Source organism: Cherax quadricarinatus, chromosome 67 (assembly GCF_038502225.1).
Source record: "Cherax quadricarinatus isolate ZL_2023a chromosome 67, ASM3850222v1, whole genome shotgun sequence".
Lineage (NCBI taxonomy): Eukaryota > Metazoa > Arthropoda > Malacostraca > Decapoda > Parastacidae > Cherax > Cherax quadricarinatus.
The window spans coordinates 19,247,203-19,262,185 of NC_091358.1; the positions used below are offsets into that span (position 1 = coordinate 19,247,203).

Here is a 14,983-nt window from a genome sequence, read left to right on the forward strand (position 1 = left end):
TCACTAGTACCTCCAGTGGTGGAGCTTGTGACCCTCACTAGTACCTCCAGTGGTGGAGCTTGTGACCCTCACTAGTACCTCCAGTGGTGGAGCTTGTGACCCTCACTAGTACCTCCAGTGGTGGAGCTTGTGACCCTCACTAGTACCTCCAGTGGTGGAGCTTGTGACCCTCACTAGTACCTCCAGTGGTGGAGCTTGTGACCCTCACTAGTACCTCCAGTGGTGGAGCTTGTGACCCTCACTAGTACCTCCAGTGGTGGAGCTTGTGACCCTCACTAGTACCTCCAGTGGTGGAGCTTGTGACCCTCACTAGTACCTCCAGTGGACGAGCTTGTGACCCTCACTAGTACCTCCAGTGGTGGAGCTTGTGACCCTCACTAGTACCTCCAGTGGACGAGCTTGTGACCCTCACTAGTACCTCCAGTGGTGGAGCTTGTGACCCTCACTAGTACCTCCAGTGGACGAGCTTGTGACCCTCACTAGTACCTCCAGTGGTGGAGCTTGTGACCCTCACTAGTACCTCCAGTGGACGAGCTTGTGACCCTCACTAGTACCTCCAGTGGACGAGCTTGTGACCCTCACTAGTACCTCCAGTGGTGGAGCTTGTGACCCTCACTAGTACCTCCAGTGGTGGAGCTTGTGACCCTCACTAGTACCTCCAGTGGACGAGCTTGTGACCCTCACTAGTACCTCCAGTGGTGGAGCTTGTGACCCTCACTAGTACCTCCAGTGGTGGAGCTTGTGACCCTCACTAGTACCTCCAGTGGTGGAGCTTGTGACCCTCACTAGTACCTCCAGTGGTGGAGCTTGTGACCCTCACTAGTACCTCCAGTGGTGGAGCTTGTGACCCTCACTAGTACCTCCAGTGGTGGAGCTTGTGACCCTCACTAGTACCTCCAGTGGTGGAGCTTGTGACCCTCACTAGTACCTCCAGTGGACGAGCTTGTGACCCTCACTAGTACCTCCAGTGGTGGAGCTTGTGACCCTCACTAGTACCTCCAGTGGACGAGCTTGTGACCCTCACTAGTACCTCCAGTGGTGGAGCTTGTGACCCTCACTAGTACCTCCAGTGGTGGAGCTTGTGACCCTCACTAGTACCTCCAGTGGTGGAGCTTGTGACCCTCACTAGTACCTCCAGTGGTGGAGCTTGTGACCCTCACTAGTACCTCCAGTGGTGGAGCTTGTGACCCTCACTAGTACCTCCAGTGGTGGAGCTTGTGACCCTCACTAGTACCTCCAGTGGTGGAGCTTGTGACCCTCACTAGTACCTCCAGTGGACGAGCTTGTGACCCTCACTAGTACCTCCAGTGGTGGAGCTTGTGACCCTCACTAGTACCTCCAGTGGTGGAGCTTGTGACCCTCACTAGTACCTCCAGTGGACGAGCTTGTGACCCTCACTAGTACCTCCAGTGGTGGAGCTTGTGACCCTCACTAGTACCTCCAGTGGACGAGCTTGTGACCCTCACTAGTACCTCCAGTGGTGGAGCTTGTGACCCTCACTAGTACCTCCAGTGGTGGAGCTTGTGACCCTCACTAGTACCTCCAGTGGTGGAGCTTGTGACCCTCACTAGTACCTCCAGGGGAGGAGCTTGTGACCCTCCCTAGGACCTCCAGTGGTGGAGCTTGTGACCCTCACTAGTACCTCCAGTGGTGGAGCTTGTGACCCTCACTAGTACCTCCAGTGGTGGAGCTTGTGACCCTCACTAGTACCTCCAGTGGTGGAGCTTGTGACCCTCACTAGTACCTCCAGTGGTGGAGCTTGTGACCCTCACTAGTACCTCCAGTGGACGAGCTTGTGACCCTCACTAGTACCTCCAGTGGTGGAGCTTGTGACCCTCACTAGTACCTCCAGTGGACGAGCTTGTGACCCTCACTAGTACCTCCAGTGGTGGAGCTTGTGACCCTCACTAGTACCTCCAGTGGTGGAGCTTGTGACCCTCACTAGTACCTCCAGTGGTGGAGCTTGTGACCCTCACTAGTACCTCCAGTGGACGAGCTTGTGACCCTCACTAGTACCTCCAGTGGTGGAGCTTGTGACCCTCACTAGTACCTCCAGTGGTGGAGCTTGTGACCCTCACTAGTACCTCCAGTGGTGGAGCTTGTGACCCTCACTAGTACCTCCAGTGGACGAGCTTGTGACCCTCACTAGTACCTCCAGTGGTGGAGCTTGTGACCCTCACTAGTACCTCCAGTGGACGAGCTTGTGACCCTCACTAGTACCTCCAGTGGTGGAGCTTGTGACCCTCACTAGTACCTCCAGTGGACGAGCTTGTGACCCTCACTAGTACCTCCAGTGGTGGAGCTTGTGACCCTCACTAGTACCTCCAGTGGTGGAGCTTGTGACCCTCACTAGTACCTCCAGTGGTGGAGCTTGTGACCCTCACTAGTGCTTCCAGTGGTGGAGCTTGTGGCCCTCACTAGTACCTCCAGTGGTGGAGCTTGTGACCCTCACTAGTGCTTCCAGTGGTGGAGCTTGTGGCCCTCACTAGTACCTCCAGTGGTGGAGCTTGTGGCCCTCACTAGTACCTCCAGTGGACGAGCTTGTGACCCTCACTAGTACCTCCAGTGGTGGAGCTTGTGACCCTCACTAGTACCTCCAGTGGTGGAGCTTGTGACCCTCACTAGTACCTCCAGTGGACGAGCTTGTGACCCTCACTAGTACCTCCAGTGGTGGAGCTTGTGACCCTCACTAGTACCTCCAGTGGTGGAGCTTGTGACCCTCACTAGTACCTCCAGTGGACGAGCTTGTGACCCTCACTAGTACCTCCAGTGGACGAGCTTGTGACCCTCACTAGTACCTCCAGTGGTGGAGCTTGTGACCCTCACTAGTACCTCCAGTGGTGGAGCTTGTGACCCTCACTAGTACCTCCAGTGGTGGAGCTTGTGACCCTCACTAGTACCTCCAGTGGTGGAGCTTGTGACCCTCACTAGTACCTCCAGTGGTGGAGCTTGTGACCCTCACTAGTACCTCCAGTGGTGGAGCTTGTGACCCTCACTAGTACCTCCAGTGGTGGAGCTTGTGGCCCTCACTAGTACCTCCAGTGGTGGAGCTTGTGACCCTCACTAGTACCTCCAGTGGTGGAGCTTGTGGCCCTCACTAGTACCTCCAGTGGTGGAGCTTGTGACCCTCACTAGTACCTCCAGTGGTGGAGCTTGTGACCCTCACTAGTACCTCCAGTGGACGAGCTTGTGACCCTCACTAGTACCTCCAGTGGTGGAGCTTGTGACCCTCACTAGTACCTCCAGTGGACGAGCTTGTGACCCTCACTAGTACCTCCAGTGGTGGAGCTTGTGACCCTCACTAGTACCTCCAGTGGTGGAGCTTGTGACCCTCACTAGTACCTCCAGTGGTGGAGCTTGTGACCCTCACTAGTACCTCCAGTGGTGGAGCTTGTGACCCTCACTAGTACCTCCAGTGGTGGAGCTTGTGACCCTCACTAGTACCTCCAGTGGTGGAGCTTGTGACCCTCACTAGTACCTCCAGTGGTGGAGCTTGTGACCCTCACTAGTACCTCCAGTGGACGAGCTTGTGACCCTCACTAGTACCTCCAGTGGTGGAGCTTGTGACCCTCACTAGTACCTCCAGTGGTGGAGCTTGTGACCCTCACTAGTACCTCCAGTGGACGAGCTTGTGACCCTCACTAGTACCTCCAGTGGTGGAGCTTGTGACCCTCACTAGTACCTCCAGTGGACGAGCTTGTGACCCTCACTAGTACCTCCAGTGGTGGAGCTTGTGACCCTCACTAGTACCTCCAGTGGTGGAGCTTGTGACCCTCACTAGTACCTCCAGTGGACGAGCTTGTGACCCTCACTAGTACCTCCAGTGGTGGAGCTTGTGACCCTCACTAGTACCTCCAGTGGTGGAGCTTGTGACCCTCACTAGTACCTCCAGTGGTGGAGCTTGTGACCCTCACTAGTACCTCCAGTGGTGGAGCTTGTGACCCTCACTAGTACCTCCAGTGGACGAGCTTGTGACCCTCACTAGTACCTCCAGTGGTGGAGCTTGTGACCCTCACTAGTACCTCCAGTGGTGGAGCTTGCTAGTTGTGACCCTCACTAGTACCTACAGTGGTGGAGCTTGTGACCCTCACTAGTACCTCCAGTGGTGGAGCTTGTGACCCTCACTAGTACCTCCAGTGGTGGAGCTTGTGACCCTCACTAGTACCTCCAGTGGTGACCCTCACTAGTACCTCCAGTGGTGGAGCTTGTGACCCTCACTTGTACCTCCAGTGGTGGAGCTTGTGACCCTCACTAGTACCTCCAGTGGTGGAGCTTGTGACCCTCACTAGTACCTCCAGTGGTGGAGCTTGTGACCCTCACTAGTACCTCCAGTGGTGGAGCTTGTGACCCTCACTAGTACCTCCAGTGGTGGAGCTTGTGACCCTCACTAGTACCTCCAGTGGACGAGCTTGTGACCCTCACTAGTACCTCCAGTGGTGGAGCTTGTGACCCTCACTAGTACCTCCAGTGGACGAGCTTGTGACCCTCACTAGTACCTCCAGTGGTGGAGCTTGTGACCCTCACTAGTGCTTCCAGTGGTGGAGCTTGTGGCCCTCACTAGTACCTCCAGTGGTGGAGCTTGTGACCCTCACTAGTACCTCCAGTGGTGGAGCTTGTGACCCTCACTAGTACCTCCAGTGGTGGAGCTTGTGACCCTCACTAGTACCTCCAGTGGTGGAGCTTGTGACCCTCACTAGTACCTCCAGTGGACGAGCTTGTGACCCTCACTAGTACCTCCAGTGGTGGAGCTTGTGACCCTCACTAGTACCTCCAGTGGTGGAGCTTGTGACCCTCACTAGTACCTCCAGTGGTGGAGCTTGTGACCCTCACTAGTACCTCCAGTGGACGAGCTTGTGACCCTCACTAGTACCTCCAGTGGTGGAGCTTGTGACCCTCACTAGTACCTCCAGTGGACGAGCTTGTGACCCTCACTAGTACCTCCAGTGGTGGAGCTTGTGACCCTCACTAGTACCTCCAGTGGTGGAGCTTGTGACCCTCACTAGTACCTCCAGTGGACGAGCTTGTGACCCTCACTAGTACCTCCAGTGGACGAGCTTGTGACCCTCACTAGTACCTCCAGTGGTGGAGCTTGTGACCCTCACTAGTACCTCCAGTGGTGGAGCTTGTGACCCTCACTAGTACCTCCAGTGGACGAGCTTGTGACCCTCACTAGTACCTCCAGTGGTGGAGCTTGTGACCCTCACTAGTACCTCCAGTGGTGGAGCTTGTGACCCTCACTAGTACCTCCAGTGGTGGAGCTTGTGACCCTCACTAGTACCTCCAGTGGACGAGCTTGTGACCCTCACTAGTACCTCCAGTGGTGGAGCTTGTGACCCTCACTAGTACCTCCAGTGGACGAGCTTGTGACCCTCACTAGTACCTCCAGTGGTGGAGCTTGTGACCCTCACTAGTACCTCCAGTGGACGAGCTTGTGACCCTCACTAGTACCTCCAGTGGAGGAGCTTGTGACCCTCACTAGTACCTCCAGTGGTGGAGCTTGTGACCCTCACTAGTACCTCCAGTGGTGGAGCTTGTGACCCTCACTAGTACCTCCAGTGGACGAGCTTGTGACCCTCACTAGTACCTCCAGTGGTGGAGCTTGTGACCCTCCTCCAGTGGACGAGCTTGTGACCCTCACTAGTACCTCCAGTGGACGAGCTTGTGACCCTCACTAGTACCTCCAGTGGTGGAGCTTGTGACCCTCACTAGTACCTCCAGTGGTGGAGCTTGTGACCCTCACTAGTACCTCCAGTGGTGGAGCTTGTGACCCTCACTAGTACCTCCAGTGGTGGAGCTTGTGACCCTCACTAGTACCTCCAGTGGTGGAGCTTGTGACCCTCACTAGTACCTCCAGTGGTGGAGCTTGTGACCCTCACTAGTACCTCCAGTGGACGAGCTTGTGACCCTCACTAGTACCTCCAGTGGTGGAGCTTGTGACCCTCACTAGTACCTCCAGTGGACGAGCTTGTGACCCTCACTAGTACCTCCAGTGGTGGAGCTTGTGACCCTCACTAGTACCTCCAGTGGACGAGCTTGTGACCCTCACTAGTACCTCCAGTGGTGGAGCTTGTGACCCTCACTAGTACCTCCAGTGGACGAGCTTGTGACCCTCACTAGTACCTCCAGTGGTGGAGCTTGTGACCCTCACTAGTACCTCCAGTGGTGGAGCTTGTGACCCTCACTAGTACCTCCAGTGGTGGAGCTTGTGACCCTCACTAGTACCTCCAGTGGTGGAGCTTGTGACCCTCACTAGTACCTCCAGTGGTGGAGCTTGTGACCCTCACTAGTACCTCCAGTGGTGGAGCTTGTGACCCTCACTAGTACCTCCAGTGGACGAGCTTGTGACCCTCACTAGTACCTCCAGTGGTGGAGCTTGTGACCCTCACTAGTACCTCCAGTGGTGGAGCTTGTGACCCTCACTAGTACCTCCAGTGGTGGAGCTTGTGACCCTCACTAGTACCTCCAGTGGACGAGCTTGTGACCCTCACTAGTACCTCCAGTGGTGGAGCTTGTGACCCTCACTAGTACCTCCAGTGGTGGAGCTTGTGACCCTCACTAGTACCTCCAGTGGTGGAGCTTGTGACCCTCACTAGTACCTCCAGTGGACGAGCTTGTGACCCTCACTAGTACCTCCAGTGGTGGAGCTTGTGACCCTCACTAGTACCTCCAGTGGTGGAGCTTGTGACCCTCACTAGTACCTCCAGTGGTGGAGCTTGTGACCCTCACTAGTACCTCCAGTGGTGGAGCTTGTGACCCTCACTAGTACCTCCAGTGGTGGAGCTTGTGACCCTCACTAGTACCTCCAGTGGTGGAGCTTGTGACCCTCACTAGTACCTCCAGTGGACGAGCTTGTGACCCTCACTAGTACCTCCAGTGGTGGAGCTTGTGACCCTCACTAGTACCTCCAGTGGTGGAGCTTGTGACCCTCACTAGTACCTCCAGTGGTGGAGCTTGTGACCCTCACTAGTACCTCCAGTGGTGGAGCTTGTGACCCTCACTAGTACCTCCAGTGGTGGAGCTTGTGACCCTCACTAGTACCTCCAGTGGACGAGCTTGTGACCCTCACTAGTACCTCCAGTGGTGGAGCTTGTGACCCTCACTAGTACCTCCAGTGGTGGAGCTTGTGACCCTCACTAGTACCTCCAGTGGTGGAGCTTGTGACCCTCACTAGTACCTCCAGTGGACGAGCTTGTGACCCTCACTAGTACCTCCAGTGGTGGAGCTTGTGACCCTCACTAGTACCTCCAGTGGTGGAGCTTGTGACCCTCACTAGTACCTCCAGTGGACGAGCTTGTGACCCTCACTAGTACCTCCAGTGGTGGAGCTTGTGACCCTCACTAGTACCTCCAGTGGTGGAGCTTGTGACCCTCACTAGTACCTCCAGTGGTGGAGCTTGTGACCCTCACTAGTACCTCCAGTGGACGAGCTTGTGACCCTCACTAGTACCTCCAGTGGTGGAGCTTGTGACCCTCACTAGTACCTCCAGTGGTGGAGCTTGTGACCCTCACTAGTACCTCCAGTGGTGGAGCTTGTGACCCTCACTAGTACCTCCAGTGGTGGAGCTTGTGACCCTCACTAGTACCTCCAGTGGTGGAGCTTGTGACCCTCACTAGTACCTCCAGTGGACGAGCTTGTGACCCTCACTAGTACCTCCAGTGGTGGAGCTTGTGACCCTCACTAGTACCTCCAGTGGTGGAGCTTGTGACCCTCACTAGTACCTCCAGTGGTGGAGCTTGTGACCCTCACTAGTACCTCCAGTGGACGAGCTTGTGACCCTCACTAGTACCTCCAGTGGTGGAGCTTGTGACCCTCACTAGTACCTCCAGTGGACGAGCTTGTGACCCTCACTAGTACCTCCAGTGGTGGAGCTTGTGACCCTCACTAGTACCTCCAGTGGTGGAGCTTGTGGCCCTCACTAGTACCTCCAGTGGTGGAGCTTGTGACCCTCACTAGTACCTCCAGTGGACGAGCTTGTGACCCTCACTAGTACCTCCAGTGGTGGAGCTTGTGACCCTCGCTAGTACCTTTAGTGGTGGAGCTTTTGGCCCTCACTAGTACCTCCAGTGGACGAGCTTGTGACCCTCACTAGTGCTTCCAGTGGACGAGCTTGTGACCCTCACTAGTACCTCCAGTGGTGGAGCTTGTGACCCTCACTAGTACCTCCAGTGGTGGAGCTTGTGGCCCTCACTAGTACCTCCAGTGGTGGAGCTTGTGACCCTCACTAGTACCTCCAGTGGACGAGCTTGTGACCCTCACTAGTACCTCCAGTGGACGAGCTTGTGACCCTCACTAGTACCTCCAGTGGTGGAGCTTGTGACCCTCACTAGTGCTTCCAGTGGTGGAGCTTGTGACCCTCACTAGTGCTTCCAGTGGACGAGCTTGTGACCCTCACTAGTACCTCCAGTGGTGGAGCTTGTGGCCCTCACTAGTACCTCCAGTGGTGGAGCTTGTGACCCTCACTAGTGCTTCCAGTGGACGAGCTTGTGACCCTCACTAGTACCTCCAGTGGTGGAGCTTGTGGCCCTCACTAGTACCTCCAGTGGTGGAGCTTGTGACCCTCACTAGTACCTCCAGTGGTGGAGCTTGTGACCCTCACTAGTACCTCCAGTGGTGGAGCTTGTGACCCTCACTAGTGCTTCCAGTGGACGAGCTTGTGGCCCTCACTAGTACCTCCAGTGGTGGAGCTTGTGGCCCTCACTAGTACCTCCAGTGGTGGAGCTTGTGACCCTCACTAGTACCTCCAGTGGTGGAGCTTGTGACCCTCACTAGTACCTCCAGTGGTGGAGCTTGTGACCCTCACTAGTACCTCCAGTGGTGGAGCTTGTGACCCTCACTAGTACCTCCAGTGGTGGAGCTTGTGACCCTCACTAGTACCTCCAGTGGTGGAGCTTGTGACCCTCACTAGTACCTCCAGTGGTGGAGCTTGTGGCCCTCACTAGTACCTCCAGTGGTGGAGCTTGTGGCCCTCACTAGTACCTCCAGTGGTGGAGCTTGTGACCCTCACTAGTACCTCCAGTGGACGAGCTTGTGACCCTCACTAGTACCTCCAGTGGTGGAGCTTGTGACCCTCACTAGTACCTCCAGTGGACGAGCTTGTGACCCTCACTAGTACCTCCAGTGGTGGAGCTTGTGACCCTCACTAGTACCTCCAGTGGTGGAGCTTGTGGCCCTCACTAGTACCTCCAGTGGACGAGCTTGTGACCCTCACTAGTACCTCCAGTGGTGGAGCTTGTGGCCCTCACTAGTACCTCCAGTGGACGAGCTTGTGACCCTCACTAGTACCTCCAGTGGTGGAGCTTGTGGCCCTCACTAGTACCTCCAGTGGTGGAGCTTGTGACCCTCACTAGTACCTCCAGTGATGGAACTTTTTAACCTCTATTAATGGTAATTGCTTTCTGTTCCTCGTGGAGTGTCTAGAGGCCGATGAAGGGCTCTTGAGGCAAGGAACTAGAGCTACTCTCTTTGACTGGTATAAACCTGAGTTCCTCCCGTCCAATGTCTCAGTGATTCCTACGATGGTTTAGCGCTTCTCTATGAATAAAATGATTATATTTAACCTAATTCTGGCTCCATAACAACCAAGTCTTTGTTTTACAATGTTCCCACTTACATCATATTTTATATCTCTCATTATACTCACTTCAAAGGTATATATTTGTTACAGTGTTGCCACTTACTGTACCTTGTCTATCATTATTCTCATTATACCACTGTCTTACTCACAATATTTTTACTTATAGACCTTTGTAGTTATGGTGACTTATTCTCAAGGAAATGACGCTCAACTCCCGTCCTGAAGCAGACATCAGGAAGGCCCAGGAGCTTAGGCCTTACTTACATGTGAGTTCTGATTGAAAGCACACACACAAACACACGCACACATTCACAGATTATCGATTTTTGCTGCGATTCCCAAAGTATTGCTTATATCTGTTGTTTTCCTCCTGTCTGACTCATTTGTTTTGCCTTTCTCAATGTTTCACTCCCTTATTTTCATTCCTAAATTGTGACTTTATTGTCATTCTTCTGGTTTGACTCCTTATTTTCATTCCTAAATTGTGACTTTATTGTCATTCTTCTGGCTTGATTCCTTATTTTCATTCCTAAATTGTGACTTTATTGTCATTCTTCTGGTTTGACTCCTTATTTTCATTCCTAAATTGTGACTTTATTGCCATTCTTCTGGTTTGACTCCTTATTTTCATTCCTAAATTGTGACTTTATTGCCATTCTTCTGGTTTGACTCCTTATTTTCATTCCTAAATTGTGACTTTATTGTCATTCACAATATTTGACTCATCAGCTGGTGAATCAGTCTTATTTTTAACAATGGTTCCCCAACACTGATAGTTTATCAATTAATCAAAATCTTATTCTAATTTTGCGTCTCAGAATCATGATATATGGGCATTCATCATATATTAAGTAATTTATCGATGTTTGTCTTTCATTTATCCAAGTTTGTTTCTCATAAATCAATGCATTTCTCTCATTTATCAATGCAGACCTTTTTGTTCTTTGTTCCACTTAGCTATTATCCTTTAACTAGATCATTGACACTTCATTAAGTTCGTTCTCTGTCACAAGTACTCTCCAACTCTTCGGAAAAAAAATCAGAACATATCCTCTTGATATCATCAGGTATACCCCCAGAAATGTAGCCTCCAGCATACCTCCTGCATCGTCTCTTCCATCCACACCTCCAGCATCGTCTCTTCCATCCACACCTCCAGCATCGTCTCTTCCATCCACACCTCCTGCATCGTCTCTTCCATCCACACCTCCAGCATCGTCTCTTCCATCCAAGCCTCCAGCATCGTCTCTTCCATCCACACCTCCTGCATCGTCTCTTCCATCCACACCTCCAGCATCGTCTCTTCCATCCACGCCTCCAGCATCGTCTCTTCCATCCACACCTCCAGCATCGTCTCTTCCATCCACGCCTCCAGCATCGTCTCTTCCATCCACACCTCCAGCATCGTCTCTTCCATCCACGCCTCCAGCATCGTCTCTTCCATCCACACCTCCAGCATCGTCTCTTCCATCCACACCTCCAGCATCGTCTCTTCCATCCACACCTCCAGCATCGTCTCTTCCATCCACACCTCCAGCATCGTCTTTTCCATCCACACCTCCAGCATCGTCTTTTCCATCCACACCTCCAGCATCGTCTCTTCCATCCACACCTCCAGCATCGTCTCTTCCATCCACACCTCCAGCATCGTCTTTTCCATCCACACCTCCAGCATCGTCTCTTCCATCCACACCTCCTGCATCGTCTCTTCCATCCACACCTCCAGCATCGTCTCTTCCATCCACACCTCTAGCATCGTCTCTTCCATCCACACCTCCAGCATCGTCTCTTCCATCCACACCTCCAGCATCGTCTCTTCCATCCACACCTCCAGCATCGTCTCTTCCATCCACACCTCCAGCATCGTCTCTTCCATCCACGCCTCCAGCATCGACTCTTCCATCCACACCTCCAGCATCGTCTCTTCCATCCACACCTCCAGCATCGTCTCTTCCATCCACACCTCCAGCATCGTCTCTTCCATCCAAGCCTCCAGCATCGTCTCTTCCATCCACACCTCCAGCATCGTCTCTTCCATCCACACCTCCAGCATCGTCTCTTCCATCCACACCTCCAGCATCGTCTCTTCCATCCACACCTCCAGCATCGTCTCTTCCATCCACACCTCCAGCATCGTCTCTTCCATCCACACCTCCAGCATCGTCTCTTCCATCCACACCTCCAGCATCGTCTTTTCCATCCACGCCTCCAGCATCGACTCTTCCATCCACACCTCCAGCATCGTCTCTTCCATCCACACCTCCAGCATCGTCTCTTCCATCCACACCTCCAGCATCGTCTCTTCCATCCACACCTCCAGCATCGTCTCTTCCATCCACACCTCCAGCATCGTCTCTTCCATCCACACCTCCAGCATCGTCTCTTCCATCCACACCTCCAGCATCGTCTCTTCCATCCACACCTCCAGCATCGACTCTTCCATCCACACCTCCAGCATCGTCTTTTCCATCCACACCTCCAGCATCGTCTCTTCCATCCACACCTCCTGCATCGTCTCTTCCATCCACACCTCCAGCATCGTCTCTTCCATCCACACCTCCAGCATCGTCTCTTCCATCCAAGCCTCCAGCATCGTCTCTTCCATCCACACCTCCAGCATCGTCTCTTCCATCCACACCTCCAGCATCGTCTCTTCCATCCACACCTCCAGCATCGTCTCTTCCATCCACACCTCCAGCATCGTCTCTTCCATCCACACCTCCAGCATCGTCTCTTCCATCCAAGCCTCCAGCATCGTCTCTTCCATCCACACCTCCAGCATCGTCTCTTCCATCCACACCTCCTGCATCGTCTCTTCCATCCACACCTCCAGCATCGTCTCTTCCATCCACACCTCCTGCATCGTCTCTTCCATCCACACCTCCAGCATCGTCTTTTCCATCCACGCCTCCAGCATCGTCTCTTCCATCCACACCTCCAGCATCGTCTTTTCCATCCACGCCTCCAGCATCGTCTCTTCCATCCACGCCTCCAGCATCGTCTCTTCCATCCACACCTCCAGCATCGTCTCTTCCATCCACACCTCCAGCATCGTCTCTTCCATCCAAGCCTCCAGCATCGTCTCTTCCATCCACACCTCCAGCATCGTCTCTTCCATCCACACCTCCTGCATCGTCTCTTCCATCCACACCTCCAGCATCGTCTTTTCCATCCACGCCTCCAGCATCGACTCTTCCATCCACACCTCCAGCATCGTCTTTTCCATCCACACCTCCAGCATCGTCTTTTCCATCCACACCTCCAGCATCGTCTCTTCCATCCACACCTCCAGCATCGTCTCTTCCATCCACACCTCCAGCATCGTCTCTTCCATCCACACCTCCTGCATCGTCTCTTCCATCCACACCTCCAGCATCGTCTTTTCCATCCACGCCTCCAGCATCGACTCTTCCATCCACACCTCCAGCATCGTCTTTTCCATCCACACCTCCAGCATCGTCTTTTCCATCCACACCTCCAGCATCGTCTCTTCCATCCACACCTCCTGCATCGACTCTTCCATCCACACCTCCAGCATCGTCTTTTCCATCCACACCTCCAGCATCGTCTCTTCCATCCACACCTCCAGCATCGTCTCTTCCATCCACACCTCCAGCATCGTCTCTTCCATCCAAGCCTCCAGCATCGTCTCTTCCATCCACACCTCCTGCATCGTCTCTTCCATCCACACCTCCAGCATCGTCTCTTCCATCCAAGCCTCCAGCATCGTCTCTTCCATCCACACCTCCAGCATCGTCTCTTCCATCCACACCTCCAGCATCGTCTCTTCCATACACACCTCTAGCATCGTCTCTTCCATCCACACCTCCAGCATCATCTCTTCCATCCACACCTCTAGCATCATCTCTTCCATCCACACCTCCAGCAACATCATCTCCATCAACATCTCCAACTATAAACACCAGGTCTACCATGGTCTTCCTCCCTGAGTGAAGCTTCCTGGACTGGCTTCAGCTTTTTGTGTTTTTGGCCAGGTTGGGGGTTTTCCTGGGGAAGGTGAGGATCTTGTGAGGCAGATTAGAGTGTTTCTTGGAGGAATTAATGATTTTGGGTGGCGGGAGGCGGGTGCGAGGCTTGCCAAAGATAAGGGCGGGTAGCTGCTGGCGGAGGGGCGGTCCTCCTAGAGCGGGTGGTGGGGGAAGACCCATACGGGCGTGGAGCTCTCTCTTGAACATCTGGTAGCGCAGCCGGTTGATCTGAATATAAACAAAGAAAGAGTACAAGTTCTAGGTCATACGACCACAAAAGTGTAACAAACAATGAGTTACATGTAAGAACTCACAAGAATTAAAAAAAAATAGTTAAAAGGGTGTCTTTAAAAGTGTTATTTGATACAGGTGATTAATTCTTAATCTATGGAAACGGAGTTGCTTTAAATTCCTTGTATCAAATATGCTTGCCTTCTATTTCCTTGGCGTTATATGTCATTATATATATATATATATATATATATATATATATATATATATATATATATATATATATATATATATATATATATATATATATATATATATATATATATATATATAAGATCATAGTAAACAGGTAATTTCAGAATATCCAAAAGAGCTACTGTGAAAGAATATAGAAATTCCAAGCGTTTCGTGACTACTCACATTATCAAGGAACAATGAAAGTAATGCATCAAAGGAAGGCATATAAAGGGTCTAGCCCACACCTCACTGTCACATTCCACAACAAAGCAACACCTGAAGCGCGACTCATAAGAAAGATAACACTGCAGCAGGCCCGCCGGCCCAACTAGACAGGTCCTTCACACAACCCACCAACAAACTATTCTACCCAAGAATTAAGAATTTTAAAATTTATTATTTGTCTAATGTATTATTAAATTCTTCCCAAATTCTATTAATTATAAATGGATCTAATTTATATAAACCAAAGGAAATATTCAAATTATTGTCAAAACTGCTTTTTATGAAACAAGATTCAATTATATTCCTGTCGACCATGGACTTGCTTGATACAACTCTCTCAACTTTTTGAAAATCAATTGGATGGTTAAAATCTCTCTCATGAATGAATAGAGCATTGGAATCTTGTCCAGTTCTAATGCTATATTTAGCATACATACAGAGGTACAAAAAAAATACAGGTAAGAGCACCATTTATGTTGTTTTAGTCTTAGATCGAGACTTTTACTAGTTTGACCGAAAAATACTTTATCGCAAATTTTACATGGAATTTTACAAGGAATTTTACAAGGAATTTTACAAGGAATTTCTCTATTCTTTCACAGTGGTTGTTTTGCATGTATATATGTATATACATATATATATATATATATATATATATATATATATATATATATATATATATATATATATATATATATATATATATATATATATATATATATATACA

General features: G+C 51.8%; 1 protein-coding gene across 2 annotated transcripts in view; it reads right to left on the minus strand.

Moving 5' to 3' along the window:
* Positions 1–13,303: 13,303 nt before the first annotated feature.
* LOC128699572 (beta-1,4-glucuronyltransferase 1) overlaps positions 13,304–14,983 on the minus strand; it is a 68,382-nt gene continuing 66,702 nt past the window's right edge. For both annotated transcript variants that reach the window (XM_070099431.1, XM_070099432.1), the window contains exon 6: positions 13,304–13,791. In XM_070099431.1, coding sequence (XP_069955532.1) covers positions 13,546–13,791 — 246 coding nt within the window. In that variant the 3' untranslated portion in view covers positions 13,304–13,545. The remainder of the gene's footprint in view (positions 13,792–14,983) is intronic.